Source organism: Ranitomeya variabilis, chromosome 1 (genome assembly GCF_051348905.1).
Source record: "Ranitomeya variabilis isolate aRanVar5 chromosome 1, aRanVar5.hap1, whole genome shotgun sequence".
Taxonomy (NCBI): Eukaryota; Metazoa; Chordata; class Amphibia; order Anura; family Dendrobatidae; genus Ranitomeya; species Ranitomeya variabilis.
The window spans coordinates 511,368,871-511,391,063 of NC_135232.1; the positions used below are offsets into that span (position 1 = coordinate 511,368,871).

The following is a 22,193-nucleotide window of genomic DNA, read 5'->3' on the forward strand; positions in this document are numbered from 1 at the left end:
ATTCTGTTTTTGGGCTCCCTCTGGTGGTTACGGCTGGTACTGGGTGACTTTGGTGGGTTGCGGTCTCTGCTTTCCACCTGTCCATCAGAGGCTGGGTGTTTCCTATTTAACCTGGCTTTTCTGTCATTCCTTTGCCGGCTATCAATGTACTCAGATGTGCTCAGTTTGGTTCCTGACTACCTGCTCCCAGATCTCTCAGGATAAGCTAAGTTCTGTTTTTTAGTTGTTTGGTTTTTTGTCCAGCTTGCTAATTATGACTCTATGCTAGCTGGTAGCTCTAGTGGGCTGAGGTTCTCCCCATGTGCCATGAGTTGGCACATGGGTTCTTGTAATCTCAGGATGGTTTTTGATTAGGGTTTTTTGCTGACCGCTCAGACCCCTTTTGTATCATTCTGCTTTCTAGTTATAGCGGGCCTCATTTTGCTAAATCTATTTTCATCTCTATGTGCGTGCCTTCCTCTCATTTCACCGTCAATACATGTGGGGGGCAACTATACCTTTTGGGGTTCATTCCTCTGGAGGCAAGCTAGGTCTTTATTTCCTCTGCAGTGCTAGTTAGCTCTTAGGCTGGCGCGTGGCGTCTAGAATCAACGTAGGCACGCTCCCTGGCTATTTCTAGTTGTGTTTGTCAGGAGTAGGGCAGCGGTCAGCCCAGGTTCCATCACCCTAGAGCTCGTCCGTTATTTATGTTATTTTGCTTGTCCAGTGCGATCCCCAGCCATTGGGATCTAGGACAGTATAGCCGGCCTACAAAGTGTTAATTGTTTGGGCTGAAGCAGGAGAAAAAGAAGTGTTTAAGGGAATTTTTTTTTTTTCCCCTCAGAGTTTTGCTGCCTAGCCCTTAATTGCTGTCTAGCTGCTTCTTACCTCCTCTTAACCCTTGAATGGCTCTGACCTTAGCTGTTTAACATGGATGTCCAGAGTTTGGCTTCCAGCCTGAGTAATCTTGCTGCAAAAGTTCAAAACATACAGGATTTTGTTGTTCACACTCCCATGTCTGAACCTAGAATTCCTATTCCAGAGCTTTTTTCTGGAGATAGATCTACCTTCCTGAATTTCAGGAACAATTGCAAATTGTTTCTTTCTTTGAAATCTCGCTCCTCTGGAGACCCTGCTCAGCAGGTTAAGATTGTAATATCTTTCCTGCGGGGCGACCCTCAGAATTGGGCATTTGCATTGGCACCAGGGGATCCTGCAATGCTCAGTGTGGATGCGTTTTTTCTGGCACTGGGATTGCTCTATGAGGAACCTAACCTGGAGATTCAGGCTTAAAAGGCTTTATTAGCCCTCTCTCAGGGGCATGATGAAGCAGAAGTATATTGTCAAAAATTTCGGAAATGGTCGGTGCTTACTCAGTGGAATGAGTGCGCCCTGGCTGCAAACTTCAGAGATGGTCTTTCTGAGGCCATTAAGGATATTATGGTGGGGTTCCCTGCGCCTACAGGTCTGAATGAGTCTATGACTATGGCCATTCAGATTGATCGGCGTTTACGGGAGCGCAAACCTGTGCACCAGTTGGCGGTGTCTTCTGAACAGGCACCTGAGACTATGCAATGTGATAGAATTCAGTCCAGAAGTGAACGGCAAAATTATAGGCGGAAAAATGGATTGTGTTTTTATTGTGGTGATTCAGCTCATGTTATATCAGCATGCTCTAAACGCACAAAAAAGGTTGATAAATCTTTTGCCATTAGTACTCTGCAGTCTAAGTTCATTTTGTCTGTAACTCTGATTTGTTCACTGTCATCCATTTCCGTCGATGCCTATGTGGATTCGGGCGCTGCCCTGAGTCTTATGGATTGGTCATTTGCCAAACGCTGCGGTTTTAGTCTGGAGCCTATGGAAGTTCCTATTCCTTTGAAGGGAATTGACTCTACACCATTGGCTATGAATAAACCGCAGTACTGGACACAAGTGACCATGCGCATGACTCCCGTTCATCAGGAGGTGATTCGCTTCCTTGTACTGTATAATTTACATGATGTACTAGTGCTTGGTCTGCCATGGTTACAAACTCATAATCCTGTCCTGGATTGGAAAACAATGTCTGTGTTAAGCTGGGGATGTCAGGGGGTTCATGATGATGCACCTCTGATTTCAATTGCTTCATCTACTCCTTCTGAGGTCCCTGCGTTTTTGTCTGACTATCGGGATGTTTTTGAGGAGCCTAAGCTCAATTCGCTCCCTCCTCATAGGGATTGTGACTGTGCTATAGAATTAATTCCTGGCAGTAAGTTCCCTAAGGGTCGTTTATTTAATCTGTCAGTGCCAGAGCATACTGCTATGCGGAATTATATTAAGGAGTCCTTGGAAAAGGGACATATTCGTCCATCTTCGTCCCCTCTGGGAGCAGGTTTTTTTTTCGTGGCAAAAAAAGATGGTTCCCTGAGGCCTTGTATAGATTATCGCCTTCTGAATAAGATTACAGTCAAATATCAGTATCCATTGCCATTATTGACTGATTTGTTTGCTCGCATTAAGGGGGCTAGGTGGTTCACTAAGATAGATCTTCGCGGTGCGTATAATCTTGTGCGGATAAAACAGGGTGATGAGTGGAAAACCGCATTTAATACGCCTGAGGGCCATTTTGAGTATTTGGTAATGCCTTTTGGACTTTCTAATGCTCCTTCAGTCTTTCAGTCCTTTATGCACAATATTTTCCGTGAATATCTGGATAAGTTTATGATTGTGTATTTGGATGATATTTTGGTGTTTTCTGATGACTGGGAGTCTCATGTTCTACAGGTCAGGAAGGTGTTTCAAGTCCTGCGGGCCAATTCTCTGTTTGTGAAGGGCTCAAAATGTCTCTTCGGAGTCCAGAAAATTTCTTTTTTGGGGTACATTTTTTCTCCTTCTACTATTGAGATGGATCCCGTCAAGGTTCAGGCGATTTGTGACTGGACACAACCTACATCTGTTAAGAGTCTTCAGAAGTTCTTGGGTTTTGCTAATTTTTATCGTCGGTTCATTACTAATTTTTCCAGTGTTGTTAAACCTTTGACTGATTTGACTAAAAAGGGTGCTGATGTTGCTAATTGGTCTCCTACGGCTGTGGAGGCCTTTCAGGAACTTAAGCGCCGGTTTTCTTCTGCTCCTGTGTTATGTCAACCAGATGTTTCACTTCCTTTTCAGGTTGAGGTTGATGCTTCCGAGATTGGAGCGGGGGCGGTTTTGTCACAGAGAAGTTCCAATGGCTCGGTGATGAAGCCATGTGCGTTCTTTTCTAGAAAATTCTCGCCCGCCGAGCGCAATTATGATGTGGGTAATCGGGAGCTTTTGGCCATGAAGTGGGCATTTGAGGAGTGGCGTCATTGGCTTGAGGGTGCTAGACATCGTGTGGTGGTCTTGACTGATCACAAAAATCTGATTTACCTTGAGTCTGCCAGGCGTCTGAATCCTAGACAGGCTCGTTGGTCATTGTTTTTTTCTCGTTTCAATTTTGTGGTTTCATACCTGCCAGGTTCAAAGAATGTGAAGGCAGATGCTCTTTCCAGGAGTTTTGTGCCTGACTCTCCTGGAGACTCTGGGCCTACTGGTATCCTTAGGGATGGGGTAATATTGTCCGCCGTCTCCCCAGACTTGCGACGTGCATTGCAGGAGTTTCAGGCGGATAAACCTGATCGTTGTCCACCAGAAAGACTGTTTGTTCCGGATGATTGGACCAGTAGAGTCATCTCCGAGGTCCATTCTTCTGTGTTGGCTGGTCATCCTGGAATATTTGGTACTAGAGACTTGGTGGCCAGGTCTTTTTGGTGGCCTTCCTTGTCAAGGGATGTGCGCACCTTTGTGCAGTCTTGTGAAGTGTGTGCTCGGGCTAAGCCTTGCTGTTCTCGGGCCAGTGGGTTGTTGTTATCCTTGCCTATCCCGAAGAGGCCTTGGACGCACATTTCCATGGATTTTATTTCAGATCTCCCTGTCTCACAGAAAATGTCCGTTATCTGGGTTGTGTGTGACCGCTTTTCTAAGATGGTTCATTTGGTACCCTTGCCTAAGTTGCCTTCCTCTTCTGAGTTGGTCCTTTTATTTTTTCAGAACGTGGTTCGTTTGCATGGGATTCCGGAGAATATCGTTTCTGACAGGGGATCCCAGTTTGTGTCTAGATTTTGGCGGACGTTTTGTGCTAAGATGGGCATTGATTTGTCTTTCTCGTCTGCATTCCATCCTCAGACGAATGGCCAGACGGAGCGAACTAATCAGACCTTGGAAACTTATTTAAGGTGTTTTGTTTCTGCTGATCAAGATGACTGGGTTGCCTTTTTGCCACTGGCCGAATTTGCCCTTAATAATCGGGCTAGTTCTGCTACTTTGGTCTCTCCTTTCTTTTGTAATTCGGGGTTTCATCCTCGTTTTTCCTCTGGTCAGGTGGAGCCTTCGGATTGTCCTGGAGTGGACGTGGTGGTGGACAGGCTACATCAGATTTGGAATCAGGTGGTGGACAATTTGAAGTTGTCTCAGGAGAAGACTCAGCAGTTTGCTAATCGCCGTCGCCGCGTGGGTCCCCGACTTCTTGTTGGGGACTTGGTGTGGTTGTCTTCTCGTTTTGTCCCTATGAAGGTCTCTTCTCCTAAGTTCAAGCCTCGGTTCATCGGTCCTTATAAGATCTTGGAGATTCTTAACCCTGTATCTTTTCATTTGGATCTCCCAGCATCGTTTGCTATCCATATTGTGTTCCATCGGTCGTTATTGCGGAGGTATGAGGTGCCCGTTGTTCCTTCGGTTGAGCCTCCTGCTCCGGTGCTGGTGGAGGGAGAATTGGAGTATGTTGTTGAGAAGATCTTGGATTCTCGTGTTTCCAGATGTAAACTCCAGTATTTGGTTAAGTGGAAGGGTTATGGTCAGGAGGATAATTCCTGGGTGGTCGCCTCTGATGTTCATGTGACTGATTTGGTCCGCGCCTTCCATAGAGCTCATCCTGATCGCCCTGGGGGTTCTCGTGAGGGTTCGGTGACCCCTCCTCAAGGGGGGGGTACTGTTGTGGATTCTGTTTTTGGGCTCCCTCTGGTGGTTACGGCTGGTACTGGGTGACTTTGGTGGGTTGCGGTCTCTGCTTTCCACCTGTCCATCAGAGGCTGGGTGTTTCCTATTTAACCTGGCTTTTCTGTCATTCCCTTGCCGGCTATCAATGTACTCAGATGTGCTCAGTTTGGTTCCTGACTACCTGCTCCCAGATCTCTCAGGATAAGCTAAGTTCTGTTTTTTAGTTGTTTGGTTTTTTGTCCAGCTTGCTAATTATGACTCTATGCTAGCTGGTAGCTCTAGTGGGCTGAGGTTCTCCCCATGTGCCATGAGTTGGCACATGGGTTCTTGTAATCTCAGGATGGTTTTTGATTAGGGTTTTTTGCTGACCACTCAGACCCCTTTTGTATCATTCTGCTTTCTAGTTATAGCGGGCCTCATTTTGCTAAATCTATTTTCATCTCTATGTGCGTGCCTTCCTCTCATTTCACCGTCAATACATGTGGGGGGCAACTATACCTTTTGGGGTTCATTCCTCTGGAGGCAAGCTAGGTCTTTATTTCCTCTGCAGTGCTAGTTAGCTCTTAGGCTGGCACGTGGCATCTAGAATCAACGTAGGCACGCTCCCTGGCTATTTCTAGTTGTGTTTGTCAGGAGTAGGGCAGCGGTCAGCCCAGGTTCCATCACCCTAGAGCTCGTCCGTTATTTATGTTATTTTGCTTGTCCAGTGCGATCCCCAGCCATTGGGATCCATGACACCCGGCCATGTGGCTGCTAACTGCCCATTGGTGTCTGAACCTATGGACTGCAAGTATGGTCGCCGTATTTCTATGTATGCTCAGCCTGTTGGTACCACCACTACAGGCACCGCCGACAGCGAACCCCAGCTGTGCCAGGTACTTGTGAATGGGTGCCGAACAGAGGCTCTTCTGGACACGGGGAGTAAAGTGACTCTGGTCCACCGTTCCCTTGTTGCTGGGGACAACACCAACGGACAGAAAGTGGAGGTGATGGGTATCCATGGGGAAATCCGGGAGTACCTGACCGTGGAGGTCAATTTTTCTACACCATGTGGAGACATTAGACATGTGGTGGGAGTGGCGAAGACCCTTCCCTATGGGACTGTGTTGGGAAGAGATTTTCCCCTGTTTTGGTCCCTGTGGGAGACCAGGGTAAACCCTCTCATGGAAAAAGTTATACCGGGTGCAGAACCCAAAGATATTGAAATACCTGCCATAGGGGTCGCCAACCTAGGGACAGAGTGTAATCCCGACAGGCTCCCCCTAGAGGTAATGGCAGGAGAAGCTAAAGATGTTGTTTCGGGCGTAGAACCCGAAGATCCTAAGAGGTATGCCACAGGGGTCGCCAATTTAGGATTAGAGTGTAATCCCGATAGGCTCCCTCTAGAGGTTGTGGCAGTAGAGGTTGTGGGGACCCCATTGAACCCTGAGCGGGAGCTATTCCCTGGTAAGGTTGGGACAGCTCAGATCCAGGGTCCCTTTCGGAGATGCAGATATAAAAGACGCAGGTATGAGAAGAGCCGAGAGTGTATGATCGCAGAGGCGACTGGGGACGTGCGCACGAGGAACTCTATGGCACCGGTCAAGGATGGGGCCGGGAGTCAGGGTAAATCAGATAGAGTGCTCGCTAGACAGCAGTGTCGGGAGGCTCCGGTTCGGGTGCGGCATAGTACAGATATATGCTCAGAGTTGCCAGCGCGGTCTGTGGCGTTTTAGCGTGATATAGTCACTGAGGCACGGGCAAGGGTACAGAGGAAACGGTACCAGGGGCCCGAAAGCAGATACTTAGGTGACAGGATGACCCGTGGGGTTACTGAACCTGAAGTAAACAAAGTAAAGACCACCCAAAACTGGCCCAAATCTGCGGTTAATCAGAAAAGAGGGTTTGGCTTCTGTAATAGAGATCGGGGTGGGTGGTCCCGTAATGAAATATGGAAGAGAAATGCAAAGGGGAGGGATGCGTGCGTTGATCGATGGTTCCGGTCCCTACTTTGGTTTCTTAATGTAGTGAGCAAGGATGTCAGGGGGGCATACCGATGCCCTGTCTTTCGCCCTTACGGGGTAACAAATGTTCTACCCCACAGGTATGAACAGGGGGGGAGGATATGTGAGGCAGTGACCCCTGTTACAGCTAGGGGACGCTGTATTTGCTCTGCAGAATGTGCATGGAAGCGTAGTGAGGCCATGAGGCCGTACTACAGACACAGGTGTGGCTGTAACTAGAATGATGAAGCAGTGACTGATTAAAAAGCCCTGTAGTAGTGGGGGAGGTGACAGTGTGTTCTTGGAAGCAGACAGGGCAGTTGTCTGCAGAGCTCTCTCTGTGTGGAGCAACACAGAGGCTAATGGAACCAGAGAGACTGACACCCTGCATCTTGGGCTGTCTTATGTGTACCCAGCTGCACTCCAGAGGATAAAGAGTGCAGTACACTGAGTGAGTACAGAGACTTGTTACCGGCGTGCAGTCACCCTGGGAAACTGGACAGAGGGAAGTTCGGCCTGTGTATTGACTGCATCATATAGCCATGCATTATTAATGGACTGTATGAAGAAGCCGTATTCTCTATTGACTGTGTGAAGTAACACAATAAAAGAACTTTTGTTTGAACTTGTTTGTGTCACTGCCGTTTCACTGTGTATGGTCATACCGCTGCATCACAGTGTGCTGTGCCAAAAAACCTCCTTGTGTACTCTGAAACCCTACCTCTGGAAGTACTGTGCCAAAAATCCAATGCATATTGTGCCCAAAAGCTTCTGTGTGTACTCTGCAACCCTGCCTCTGGGACTACTGTGCCAAAAAGCCTCTGAGTGTACTCTGCATCCCTACCTCTGGGAGTACTGCACCTAAAATCATCTATGTGTACTGTGCCAAAAAGCCTCTGGAAGTACTGTACCAAGAACCCTCTATGTGTACTCTGCACCCCTGCCTCTTGGAGTACTGTGACAAAAAGCCTCTGGGAGTACTGTGCCAAAAAGCCTCTAAGTGTACAGTGACAAAAAGCCTCTGTGTGTACTCTGCAACTCTGCCTTTGGGAGTACTGTGGCAAAAGGAATCTTTGTGTCATGTCGGACGCTGTTCACACTAGGGCGTCCGACAGACAGCGGTAATTCCACTTACGTCTACTACACGCTCACTGGCGTCGGCTAGATTTTATCCAGCTTGCTCGGGGTTAATCTAGCTGGTAATTAGGTTGGAGGCTGGGTCACACCCACGGCCTTTAAATAGTCGCGCTGGACTTTGGGCGTCGCCGATTATAGCTTGTGCTTTATTCCTGGTGATTCCGGTCTGGAGTGGTGGTCTTGTTGTAGGAATATCGTATCTGGTGGTGTATAATCCTTTGTCATATTCCTCCTTCCTATTTGTATTTGTTTTGCCCTGTGCACATTATAGTGTATTCCTGTGTGTCTGCGGCGTGGTGCGTTTTTCAGTTTTCCCTGTCTGTGCTTTCTGTGGGGATTGGTGTGTGGTCTCTTCACTGGATGGCGGGTGATGGTTTCAGCTTAGGGCTGAAACAGGAGTCAGGGTCAGGCCTGGCGGCCCAGACATGCACACCTTTAGTGTAACTTCTGGGAAAGGGACAGACAGGGTTTCCCTAGCCTGAGGGATATCGCAGGGGCCCGGGTAACCAACCTTAGTCTACCCAGTCCCCCCGTGACATTATAATCGGCCCAAAAGAAAAAAATATATATATTTTTTGTATGTCATGGATCCCATGACTTCCATAAACTGCCAGTTGAGGGCGCTGTTCTTACAAGTCACTGAATTGAAGGGGGCAGTTCAGCAACAGGGTCTTGTGGTATCTAATGTGCAAGTGGAGACTGCAGGTAGAGTTGCAGAGCCAAAAATCCCTTTACCTGAGAGGTTTGCTGGGGAACGCAGTAATTTTGTTGTTTTCCGTGAAGCTTGCAAATTGTATTTTCGTATGCGCCCGCTTTCCTCAGGTAATGAGGCTCAGCGTTTGGGCTTGGTTTTGTCATTACTAAACGGAGACCTCCAAGCATGGGCGTTTTCATTACCTTCTGATTCAGCTGCATTTAACACAGTAGAGAGTTTTTTTTTCTGCTCTTGGACTCATATATGATGATCCTGACAGATTGGCTCTAGCAGAATCTAAAATACGCGCTCTCTGCCAGGGGGAGCAAATGGTGGAGGATTACTGTTCTGAATTTCGCCGCTGGGCGGTGGACACACAATGGAATGATCCGGCGCTGCGGAGTCAGTTTGTATGTGGGGTTTCAAGAAGGGTTAAACAAGCCCTTCTGATTTATGAGACTCCTGCTTCTCTAGAGTCTGCCATGAGTCTTGTTGTCCGCATTGATCGCCGTTTGCGTCAGGGGGCACTAGAGACGCCGCCTATGGGGGAGGTTGTAGGTGAACGTGAGGTTGCTGCAGGTGAGCCCACGGAGCCTATGCAAATCGCAGGGGTGTCACGTCATCAAGCCCCCTCGCTCAGGAAGCAGGGACTCTGTTTTTGCTGTGGTAAAAAGGGGCATTATGTAAATGCTTGTCCTCTGTTTTCTAAAAAAAAGCGCAACGGCGGAAATCTACTAAGCTCAGAGGGTGTGGAGGAGGCCAATCTGAGCTTATGCATATCCTCCATGGTGGTCTCTCAATGTATGCTCCCTGCCAGAGTTATGGTCGCTGGCAGAGAGCTGCCAATCACTGTTTTTGTGGATAGTGGTTCGGCCACTAATCTCATTGATGAGGAGTTTGCGCGCACAGCCGGGTTCACGGTCGAAAAATTGCCTCATCCTATCCGGGTGGTTACCATCAATGCTACCCCTCTCCCACAGGGGGAGAGTACTGAGTTTGTGGCTGAGGTTAAACTCCACATTGGGGTCCTACATTCTGAGCAGGTTACATGTAGGGTGCTCGGTAATCTTCCAGCACAAATGGTTCTGGGTTTTCCATGGATATCTATTCACAACCCGGTTATTGACTGGAAAACTCAGGATATAATTCAGTGGAGCGGATTTTGCCAGGAGAATTGCCTGGCCACATGTGTGTCCACTGTGACTCCAAGCATTCCTGAGTCACTGCTGGATTTCGTGGATGTGTTCTCAGAGAAGGGTTGCTCAGAATTGCCACCAGATCGCCCCTATTACTGTACTATTAAGTTTAAACCAGGGGTTAAATTGCCGAAAGCAAGGATGTTCAACATCTCTGGTCCTGAGAGGCAAGCTTTAAAAGATTACATTGCTGAGAGTCTGAGCAAAGGGCACATCAGGCGTTCGTCCTCGCCGGTGGCAGCGGGGTTCTTCTTCATTAAAAAGAAAGATGGCGGACTACGCCCGTGTCTGGATTTCAGGGAGTTAAACCAGATTACCGTTCGTGATCCATACCCTATGCCACTGATACCTGATTTGTTCAACCAGGTGGCTGGTGCTAAGTGGTTTTCCAAGCTTGACCTCAAGGGGGCTTACAACCTCATAAGAGTCCGTCAAGGTGATGAGTGGAAGACGGCTTTTAATACTCCTGAGGGTCATTTTGAAAATTTGGTGATGCCATTTGGGTTGACAAATGCGCCTGCAGTTTTTCAACATTTCATAAATTATGTATTCTCCCATGTTCTGGGGAAATTCGTTATTGTGTACCTAGATGACATTCTCATTTATTCATGTGACCGTGATACTCATTTAGAGCATGTGAGGCAGGTGTTACAGCTTCTCAGGGAAAATAAGCTCTATGCAAAACTTGAGAAATGTGTATTTTCGTTTCAGGAGTTGCCTTTCTTGGGTTATATTGTGTCTGCTTCAGGGTTTAAAATGGACGCCGCTAAGGTGCAAGCGGTGCTGCATTGGGAACTGTCTGATAACCTAAAAGCACTCCTGCGGTTCCTTGGGTTTTCCAACTATTATAGAAAGTTTATCAAAGATTTTTCTACCATTGCTAAACCGCTTACTGACTTGACGAAAAAGGGTACCAATTTCCCTGCCTGGCCTCAGGCTGCTGTGTGCGCATTTGAATTTCTTAAGAACAGTTTTGCTTCGGCCCCCATTCTGGTGCAACTGGACGTATCAAAACCATTTACTGTGGAAGTCGATGCGTCTGAGGTTGGAGTGGGGGCGGTGCTGTCACAAGGCTCATCCTTGGGCGAGTTGCGTCCTTGCACCTACTTTTCCAAGAAGCTGTCGTCTGCCGAACGTAATTTTGATATTGGCAACAGAGAGTTGTTGTCTATCAAGTTGGCTTTTGAGGAATGGTGACACTTTTTGGAGCGGTCGGTCCATCAGGTTACCGTTATCACCGACCATAAAAATCTGCTGTATTTGGAGTCAGCCAAGCGTCTGTCCCCCAGGCAGGCTCTCTGGGCATTGTTTTTCACGCGGTTCAACTTTTTGGTTACGTACCGAACAGGGGTCTAAGAACACTAAGGCGGATGCTTTGTACAGGTGTTTTCCGTGGGGAGAACCTTGGGAAGATCCGGTACCCATCCTCCAAAAGGGTGTAGTGGTCTCGGCTCTCACGACCGAGGTTGAGGCTGAGATTGCCGAAGGCTCAGATGGAGGTACCACCAGAGCTTCCCATTAACAAATCGTTTGTACTGCTCCATCTTCACCTAAAGGTGTTGGGTGAGCATCATGATGCTGTCCTGGCTGGCCATCCAGGGGTTAGGGGTACCTTGGAGTTGGTGTCACGTCGGTTTTGGTGGCCCAAAATCCGACAGGACGTGGTCTCATACGTATCAGCATGTACCACGTGCGCTAGGGCTAAGACGTCCCGCTCTCGTCCTGCTGGAACACTACATCCTCTCGGGGTACCCAGTAGGCCATGGACGGAGATTTCCATGGATTTTATCACAGATTTGCCCTCCTCTGCTGGGAACACGGTCATTCTGGTGGTTGTTGATCGGTTTTCAAAGATGTCACACTTTGTGTCTTTGCCTTCATTGTCTAACGCTAAGACTCTGACTCAGGTTTTTGTGCAGTAGGTGGTCAGACTTCACGGGGTCCCGTCTGACATCGTGTCTGATGGGGTACTCAGTTTGAGGCAAAATTTTGGAAAGCTTTTTGCTCACGGCTGGGGATCAAGTTGTTGCATTCTTCTGCGTTTCATCCTCAGTCAAATGGTCAGACCGAGCGTATGAACCAGAATTTGGAGCAGTACTTACGCTGTTTTGTTTCTGACAATCAGGAGGAGTGGTCGACGTTCCTTCCTTTGGCTGAGTTTGCTATAAATAATCACCGTCAGGAATCGTCTAGGGAGTCCCCGTTCTTTTGTGTTTACAGGCTTCATCCTCAGTTTTGTACTCTGCGTCAGGGGGGCTCTACTGGCGTCCCGGAGGAGGACCAGTTAGGAGCACAACTGTCATCCGTTTGGAGGAGAGTGAAACAGCCCTTGCTAAGCTTAGGTGCAAGGTACAAACGAGTGGCTGACAGTAAACGTGTGACAGGTCCGGACCTGAGTGTGGGTGACTGGGTGTGGTTGTCCACAAAAAACATAAAACTCAAGATTAAATCCTTGAAATTGGGTCCAAAGTTTATTGGTCCATTTAGGGTTGCCGCCATCATCAACCCGGTAGCCTACCGTTTGGCGCTCCCTACGATATATAAAATTTCACAACGTGTTCCACAGATCTTTAATAAAAAAGGTGGTGGGTTCTGTGGACACGGCGCCTATGCCACCTCCAGTCTTGGTGGATGGCAATTTGGAGTTTGAAGTCTCCAAGGTGGTTGACACTCGTGTAGTGTGCCGCACATTACAGTACCTGGTACACTGGCATGGTTATGGGCCGGAAGAGAGGTCCTGGGTATCAGCCTCGGACATACATGTGGACCGGCTGGTCAGTATGTTTCACCGCCGCCATCCAGACAAGCCGGGTCCTATAAGTCGTGAGGGCCCTGGGGTCCCTCGTAGTAGGCGGGGTACTGTCATGTCGGACGCTGTTCTAACTAGGGCGTCCGACAGACAGCAGTAATTCCACTTACGTCCACACAGTGGTGTCGGCTAGATTTTATCCAGCTTGCTCGGGGTTAATCTAGCTGGTAATCAGGTTGGAGGCTGGGTCACGCCCACGGCCTTTAAATAGTCGCACTGGACTTTGGGCGTCGCCGATTATAGCTTGTGCTTTATTCCTGGTGATTCCGGTCTGGAGTGGTGGTCTTGTTGTAGGAATATCGTATCTGGTGATGTATAATCCTTTGTCATATTCCTCCTTCCTATTTGTATTTGATTTGCCCTGTGCACATTATAGTGTATTCCTGTGTGTCTGCGGCGTGGTGCGTTTTTCAGTTTTCCCTGTCTGTGCTTTCTGTGGGGATTGGTGTGTGGTCTCTTCACTGGGTGGCGGGTGGTGGTTTCAGCTTAGGGCTGAAACAGGAGTCAGGGTCGCAGACATGCACACCTTTAGTGTAACTTCTGGGAAAGGGACAGACAGGGTTTCCCTAGCCTGAGGGATATCGCAGGGGCCCGGGTAACCAACCTTAGTCTACCCAGTTCCCCCGTGACACTTTGTGCATTATGCAACCATGCCTCTGGGATTAATGTGCCAAAAAGGCTATGTATATACTGTGCCAAGAAACTTCTGGAAGTACTGTGACAAAAAGTCTTGGGTAGTACTGTGACAAAACACCTCAGGTAGTACTGTGACAAAAAGCCTCTGTGTGTACTGGAACAAGAAGCTTCTGAGTGTATTCTGCAACAGAGGCTTCTTGTCACAGTAAGGAATACCACTAGGGGGGCAATAATAGACTGGTGGATACTACTGAGAAGGCTATAATAGACTAGAGGCTACTATTAAGGGGGAGCATAATAATGTGGGGGCTACTACTAAGGGGCCATAGTAGTGTGGGGCCCTCTCAAATAAAGGGGACTACTAAGGGGGCACTACTACAGAGTGGTAGCTAATAAGGGGACCCTCGTACAGAGTTGGGGCTTCTAGTGGAGCCACCAGAGTGAGGTCTATTAAGGTGGCCATCTTACAGAATAGTGGCTACTAAGAGGGCCAATATACTGTGTGTACTACTGTGGAGGCCATCATACAGGTTAGGGATTACTGTGGGGCCGTGATACAGTGAGGGGGCAATCATACAGTGTGGGGGCTACAATGGGGACATTAAACAGTATGGGAGCAGTGTCATGAAACAGTGTGGGGGCTACTAAGGGGCCATTATACAGTGTGAGTTACTGTTGGGCCATGATTAGTGTTGAGCATTCCGATACCGCAAGTATCGGGTATCAGCCGATATTTGCGGTATCGAAATTCCGAGACCGAGTTCCGATATTTTTGTGATATCGGAAATCGGAATTGGAAGTTACCAGTGTATGGTTCCCAGGGTCTGGAGGAGAGGAGACTCTCCTTCAGGCCCTGGGATCCATATTCATGTAAAAAATAAAGAATAAAAATAAAAAATATGGATATACTCACCCCTCCGACGGAGCCTGGACCTCAGACGTGCAACCAGCAGCCTCCGTTCCTAAGAATGAGCGAGTGAAGGACCTGCGATGACGTCGCGGCTTGAGATTGGTCACATGAGCGGTCCCATGAGCGGTCACGCGACCAATCACAAGCCGCGACGTCATCGCAGGTCTTTCACTCGCTCATTCTTAGGAACGGAGGCTGCCGGTTACAGCGGTTACTACCAGGGCGCGTCAGAGGGTGAGTATATCCCTATTTTTTATTTTTATTCTTTATTTTACACATGAATATGGATCCCAGGGCCTGAAGGAGAGTTTCCTCTCCTTCAGACCCTGGGAACCATCCAGGATACCTTCCGATACTTGTGTCCCATTGACTTGTATTGGTATCGGGTATCGGTATCGGCGATTTTTTGGATATCGGCCGATACCATCCGATACCGATACTTTCAAATATCGGAAGGTATCGCTCAACACTAGCCATGATACTGTGTTAGGGTCTACTGTGGAGGCAGCACATAGTTTTTGGGGAATTCTATAGTGGAACTGTAGGGACATCATACAGTACACAGTGAAGCTGTGTATAAGGAAGTTGTGGTGACATATAGTGTAGAGGGGAGCTGTATAGAGGAAGCCTGAGTGGACAGTATTAAGGTAAAGTGGGCACTTATTGTTATAGGGGCACTTAAGGTATTGTGACTTTCAAAGTAGCGCACAGAGGGCATTATTACTTTAAAAACGTGTGCACTGTTTTCTAGGGCACTTGCACAGGGCATTGATATATTCTAGAGGTCTATTTTACCATCTAAAGGGCAAAAAGGTGGCGTTTTATTTTTTACGCGGCATAATGGTGGGCATTATTTTGTGAGGCACTAAGAGGAGCATGGTTTTTTTACCACACATTAAGTGCAGTTAGAGACACATACAGCAGCAGCTTAGTATTGTAGTGACAGCAGGATGAGAAGATGAGGAGTTTGTGCAGATTGGGAATAGATGGGAATAGATGGAGATGGTGTTGGAAATGTGAGGAGTCTAATGTATCTTTGTTGTAATCTCTGCAGATGTGTTGTGGCTGTAGAAATTGTCATGTTGCTTTGCGCCAGATGGAAAAGATGTGAAAAATGAACGAACAGAAACAACATCAGTTGTAAGTCACTATCTATAACAGTACTGTAATCTCTTATATGTTCTGCAGCACTGGTATCTACCAGTATATGGTCACCATTTGGCAGTAATTTCAGTGTTGGTCTTTGTAAAATGATTTACTTTAAGTAATAGTTGGGTCATTGGCTTAGGTTTCCCTATACCTATTATTAGGGTACACCACCATACTTGTAATCAGAGTTTTGCCCCCACTTCCCTGAGCTGAACCCTTAGCTACAACTCTGCTTTATAGAGTTGTCTGGACTAAAAAGAAATGTCTGCAGTCATACTATGTGACTGCAGACAGCCGATTGTGACAGTATGCGATGCGCCCATGGTCACAAATTCCCCTGTTTGTTCTATGTGAGAAGGCAGACATGTGACCACATATACAGTATGTGACTTGCACCCATGTAATTACTCCTTTACCCTTGGTTAACTCCTGGTTACCGCATTAGGTGGTACCAAAGTTCAAGCAAACTATAGTATACAAGGGGGGAAATAGGTATTTGATCCCTTTCTGATTTTGTAAGTTTGCCCTCTGACAAAGACATGAACAGTCTATAATTTTAAAGGTAAGCTAATTTTAACATTGAGAGATAGAATATCAAAAATAAAACCACATTGTATAAGTTATATAACTTTATTACAATTTTGCAGAGAGAAATAAGTATTTGATCCCTCTGGCAAACAAGACTTAATACTTGGTGGCAAAACACTTGTTGGCAAGCACAGCAGTCAGACGTCTTTTGTAATTGATGATGAGGATTGCGCACATGTCAGGAGGAATTTTGGTCCACTAATCTTTGCAGACTATCTCTACATCATTAAGATTTTGAGGCTGTCGCTTGTCAACTCAGAGCTTCAACTCCCTCCATAAGTTTTCTATGGTATTAAGGTCTGGAGACTGGCTAGGCCACTCCATTACCTCAATGTGCTTTTTTTTGAACCACTCCTTTGTTACCTTGGCTGTATGTTTTGGGTCATTGTCCTGCTGGAAGACACAGCCAAGACCCATTTTTAATGTCCTGGTGGAGGGAAGGAGGTTGTCACTCAGGATTTTCTCCCATTGATGTGGTGAAGTTGTCCTCTGCCCAGAGAAACACCCCCAAAATATAATGTTTCTACCTCCATGCTTGACAGTGGGGACGGTATTCTTTGGGCCATAGGCAGCATTACTCTTCCTCCAAACATGGTGAGTTGAGTTAATGCCAAAGAGCTCAATTTTTCTCTCATCTGGCCACAGCACCTTCTCACAATCACTCACAGAATCATCCAGTTGTTCACTGGCAAACTTCAGACTGGCCTGCACATGTGCCTTCTTGAGCAGGGGGACCTTGCGGACACTGCAGGATTTTAAACCTTTACGGCGTAATGTGTTACCAATGGTTTTCTTGGTGTCTGTTCCCAGCTGCCTTAAGATAATTAACAAGTTCCCCCTATATAGTTATAGGCTGATCTCTCACCTTCCTCATGATCAAGGATACCCCACGAGGTGAGATTTTGAATGGTGCCCCAGATCGATGTCGATTGACAGTCATTTTGTATTTCTTCCATTTTCTTAGTATTGCACCAACAGCTGTCTCCTTCTCACCCAGTGTATTACTTATGGTTTTGTAGCCCATTCCAGCTTTGTGCAGGTCTATGATCTTGTCCCTGGCATCCTTATAATGCTCTTTGGTCTTGCCCATGTTGTAGTCTGACTGATTTATTGAGTCTGTGGACAGGAATCTGTTATAAAGGTGGCTATGTAAGAGAGTTGTCTTTAATGCAGGTAACGAGTTGATTAGGAGCGTTTAACTGGTCTGTAGGAGCCAGAACTCTTAATGGTTGGTAGAGGATAAAATACTTATTTCTTACTGCAAAATGCAAATAAATGTATATAATTAATACAATGTGATTTTCTGGATTTTATTTTTGATAATCTATCTCTCAATGTTAAAATTAACCTACCCTTAAAATTATAGACTGTTCATGTCTTTGTCAGTGGGCAAACTTACAAAATCAGCAAGGGATCAAATACTTATTTCACCACTGTACAGGGGTGGGGAACTTCAGGCCCCAGGGCCATTTACAGCCCTCGATGACCTTTTATCAGGTCCCTGAGCAGATTCTCATGGACCGCATTCTTTGGCAGGGAGCTGCATTTTAATTGCCACAAGCTCATTAATTTCTTCTTGCTTTGTTAGCACACACAAGCAGTGTGTTTCATCGCATGAAGGGCATGCGATGAAAGATTACATCCTCATCCTAGCAGACTATTGCCTCTGACCGATGCTGTCACTTCATCGCTCTTTCTCTAACTGAACTCCACACTTCCTGAACTTGGCACTAACTCTCAGCTCCCCCCTCCCCATTTTGGGCCATCCATTACAGTTAACCCTATCTAGGCTTCACTTCAGATAACATACATCAATCTAAAATACATTTAACCACTTGGAGTGTCAAGAAGTAGAACATCACCTCCACCACTCCTACAGTCACATAGTGTGACTGCAGACTTTGATTCTTAGACCGGATTACCTTTTTAATGTCATTTTTGTATACATACCACAAGATTTGGCAGCTGCAATGCATAGCTCCTCTGCAGAGTACTGCCCACCAGTGAAGACCATCTGTGGATCAGACTGCGAAGTAGATGGCAGGGACGATGAATATAATAGCAATTTAAGAGATCCTGTGGCAGAAGAGTATGAGCTGCAAGAGCGTGAACTGCACAGCAGAGGGGCATCTTCACCAGACATCTGTGGAAATATTGAATTTGTTACATTTATGTGCAAAATACTGCATGACATGGCCTGTTCCAAACTGCACATACAAACATGTAAATGACCTATATAATTAATTGTGTGCTTGTTAAAGACTTAGTGATCATTAGGGTCTTCAAAATAGAGCTAAACAAAGAGACTGCTCTGGTGGTACTCTGTGAATGCAAGTCACAGTGTGTCTAACCAAAGTTTACTTCTATACCAACTATGGCCGGCCATACACATTATATGACTGTTGATTGAGCAATGCTTTGGCCGATCGTTCAGCTGTCAGCCATCTCTCCCATCTCTCAGTAAAATGAACACTCCCTTGTTCTCTGAGAAAGTGGCCAATTTGGCATGTCACCTGGCGGCTTATCTTTGGGAGAAAAATTTGATAAGCAGTCCAAAATCGTACATGCGCAATAGATATCTACCTTGACCATAGGTCGACTGTAGCCCCCATACACATCAGACCATTGGCCAAACCCGCTGATATTTGCGGGTTCAACTGACATTAGTCTAATATGTATGAGGGTCTTAGCAGTGTCCCCCCCAAAAATGTCAGCTGCTGTACATCCCAAGTTAGCCCCCAACAGAACTAAGTCTAGAATCACTTTCACAATTTCTCACACTCATGCTTTGCTCTGAGGACCTAAACGTGAACACTCAGATTGACATGTACTTTACATGTAAACATTATTCTACAGTACTAAATGACACCAAAGGAATGGTTTCCTTGCAAAAGCATTTTTGGGGGATGGGAAGCCTGCTGACTCCTTTTCTCATGTTCTCCCACGATTTTATGCTCTGCAACAAAGTTAAAGGACACTAAAGTGACTGTAAGTTATCTAGTGATCCCACGGCCCCTTTTCAGAGGGAGTTACAGTCTCTAGATAGTGATGCCCTATCTGAGGGTCTCATTGACTTGAAACTTTCGGAATTTCTTGTGGTTAAGTGTCCTGTCAGATCTTTAATATATGTTTTACCTAAAATACATAAGGATTATATAAATCCACCAGGACGCCTGATCGTGTCCGGAAGGGGTTCTATGTTTAACAAAGTGGCCATTTTTCTGGATAAGGTTCTCCGCAGATTTGCAATGTCTGCTCAGTCTTACATCAAGGACACTAATGATTTTTTGGGTAAAATTAAATCTATAACTGTGACATCCAATACTATATTAGCATCTTTGGACGTTGTTGCACTATATACGTCTATTGAACATTCAAAGGGTTTGGAGGCCATTGGTGTGGCGCTATTGGGCTCGGACATGGGACGGGGCTGTACACAGCTGGTCCTCTCGCTGCTTGAGTTCATCCTCAGGAGGAATTATTTCCTCTTTGGGGATGACTACTATCTGCAGCTGAGGGGTACCGCCATGGGGTCCAATGTGGCGCCCACTTATGCTAACATCTATATGGTGGTACTCGAGGACCGGCATGTGTACAGTTCCAAGTTTTGGTGTCATGTCCGGGCCTGGTGGCGCTAAATCGACGACATTTTTGTTATATGGGATAGTGAAGAGAGTGAGCTACTTGAATTCCATGGAGAGTTGAATGGAATCTTGTCGGAATTAGACTTTACCCTGACGTATTCTACAGAACGGGTTCAATTTTTGGACACAATGGTAGGGTCGGTATTAAGAACAGATTTGTTTGTCAAAAAGACGGACAGGAACAGTTTATTGCGTTTTGACAGCCATTGTAATAATTATAGGGGATAATTCAAGAGAATCTTTGCGTTGAACAAGACAACAGGACACAGTTTTATAAGTGGTAAAGTTTATATTATCACACGGTGATTCAAGCAGGTGCAGAGGGAAACTCAAGTCCACAACACTTGGTGCAAATAATACACGCAGCTTAGCAGTCAATAGGAAACTTCAGAGATAGATGCAAACAAACCGAAAGTCTATGAAGCACAGTTATTCTTGAGGAAACTTGACACGAATAGATCCTTGACTTAGTCTAGACACAGATAGATATGCTATTAGGCAGTTCAAATCATATCTTAGCTCAACCAGGGAGGCCTGGTTAATAGTCTCAGGTTTTGCAGAGCAGAAACAGCTTACATGTCCAGCAAATGCAGATGGAAGTAACACGAGCAGCAGATGAAGGAGGATTATTGAACACTGGTGTATGCAGCAGGAACTCAGAGCAGAGTGGCAGGATCTCCAACACAGGTTCACAGGAGCAGGTGCAAAGCCAGGGAGTAATCAGGAGCTGGATGCAAAGCAGAATAATCTAGCACAGACTGAAGGCTGGGGTGGAGTTTTATAGCAGGAAGACAAGTGCACATGAGACCAAAGACGCCATGTTGGAAAAGGGCAGTAATGCACAAAAGGTAAAAAATGTTCAGAGTCCTGACAGCCATCATCCAAGAAAAATGGTGGAATCGTTACCCTGGAGTCAGATGGTTAGGGTGCAAAGAATAGTGTCAGATGAGACCTTACTTGATCCCAGACTCAATGACATGTGTAGGACGTTTACGGATAGGGGTTACCCTATTAAAGATGTGATGGCTTATAAAAATAAAGCAAAAGAGGTAACACAACATGATGCTAGGAATAAAAAAATTAAGAATGAGGATAGACGTATACCTTTTGTTTCTACATACAATACTGCCTGTAACCAAATTAATAGGATTTTGAAGAAGCACTGGCATCTGCTAAGTAAGGGTTTTCCCAATACAGTTGAATTCTCACAGGCCCCCATTTTCTCTTACAAGCGAGGACGGAATCTGAAAGATAGGTTGGTCCTTTCGGATATAGGCCCGGGAAGGGTTTCCATACAGAGAACTTTGGGTCCTCCGAGGCAGGGGAATTTCCCCTGTCTGGGATGTGCCTGTTGTGGGAATATGCTGAAGGGAGACTTTTTTCATCACCCCCACACAGGGAAGAAAATAGCTATTAGAGACAGATATACTTGTACCTCTAGCTTTGTCATTTATATGATAGTGTGTCCCTGTGGTTTGATATACATGGGCGAGACGACGATGGAGGTTAAGGCACGCATTGGGAAACATAAGAGCACGATTAGAACTAAAATGTTAGAGTTACCTATTCCAAAACATTTTTGTGAGAATAAACGTGCCGTTAGTCAGTTAAGATTCAGAGTTATCGATGGGGTACCACCACTTCGGAGAGGTGGGGACCGAGTCAAATTGTTGAAGCAGAAGGAACTGAAATGGATCTCTAGACTGGGTTTATTACAACCTAGGGGTCTCAATATTGAATATAATTTGCAAATATGTGTGTCATGATAATTCTTGAGATTATTCTGTGGTCTTTCTTAAGTATAAGAATGTTTTTAATTGGTTTTATATAAAAAATGTTTGTTTTTTCTGTTTTCTTTCTTAGGTTTATATACATAGATGATCATGATATAAGAAGATGATGTATCCGGTGTTTATCTGGGTGATTTGTTCTTGATTTTTTGCTTTTGCCCTATATGGAATATGTTGTATAGTATGTGCACTAATTTATTCACATCGGTCGACAAGATCAGGTTTTTTATAAATATAGATCCCTGTGTTAACATTTCTTCATGGAGTCAGGTGCATATTAAATAGTATGCACACTAATTTACTTACATCTGCAGATGAAAGCTTAGAAATATAAAATCCTGTGCTAACATTGTTTTATGTGGTGCAGGCGTGATTGACGGTATGTTGACCAGAAACTGTGTCATGTCCACTATGCACCTGTGTTTGCCGACCCAATATGGGTGAACCTGTTGCCTTGGATTTGGTCAGGTATACATAACAGCTATATGCGATGGTACATAGGGGCGTTCCCCCATAGAGAGGGCATTACTGTGTGGCGTCACACTAGTGGCGTGTGATTGGGCGCCTGTGCGCATGCGTAGTGACGCGGCAGTGGGCGTGCCTTGCTTCCTTCACTGGGTTGCCTCACAAAGTGATGGTGCCCCGGGGGTGGAGCTTTGGATGCCCGCGTGCCTGCACACG

General features: G+C 46.1%; 1 protein-coding gene across 1 annotated transcript in view; it reads right to left on the reverse strand.

Moving 5' to 3' along the window:
- The window catches only part of JAK3 (Janus kinase 3), a 712,213-nt gene that overhangs the window by 598,404 nt on the left and 91,616 nt on the right, over nucleotides 1-22,193 (reverse strand). Inside the window, exon 2 of the mRNA XM_077253311.1 lies at nucleotides 18,029-18,221. Within this exon, the coding sequence (XP_077109426.1) occupies nucleotides 18,029-18,221 (193 nt within the window). The remainder of the gene's footprint in view (nucleotides 1-18,028; nucleotides 18,222-22,193) is intronic.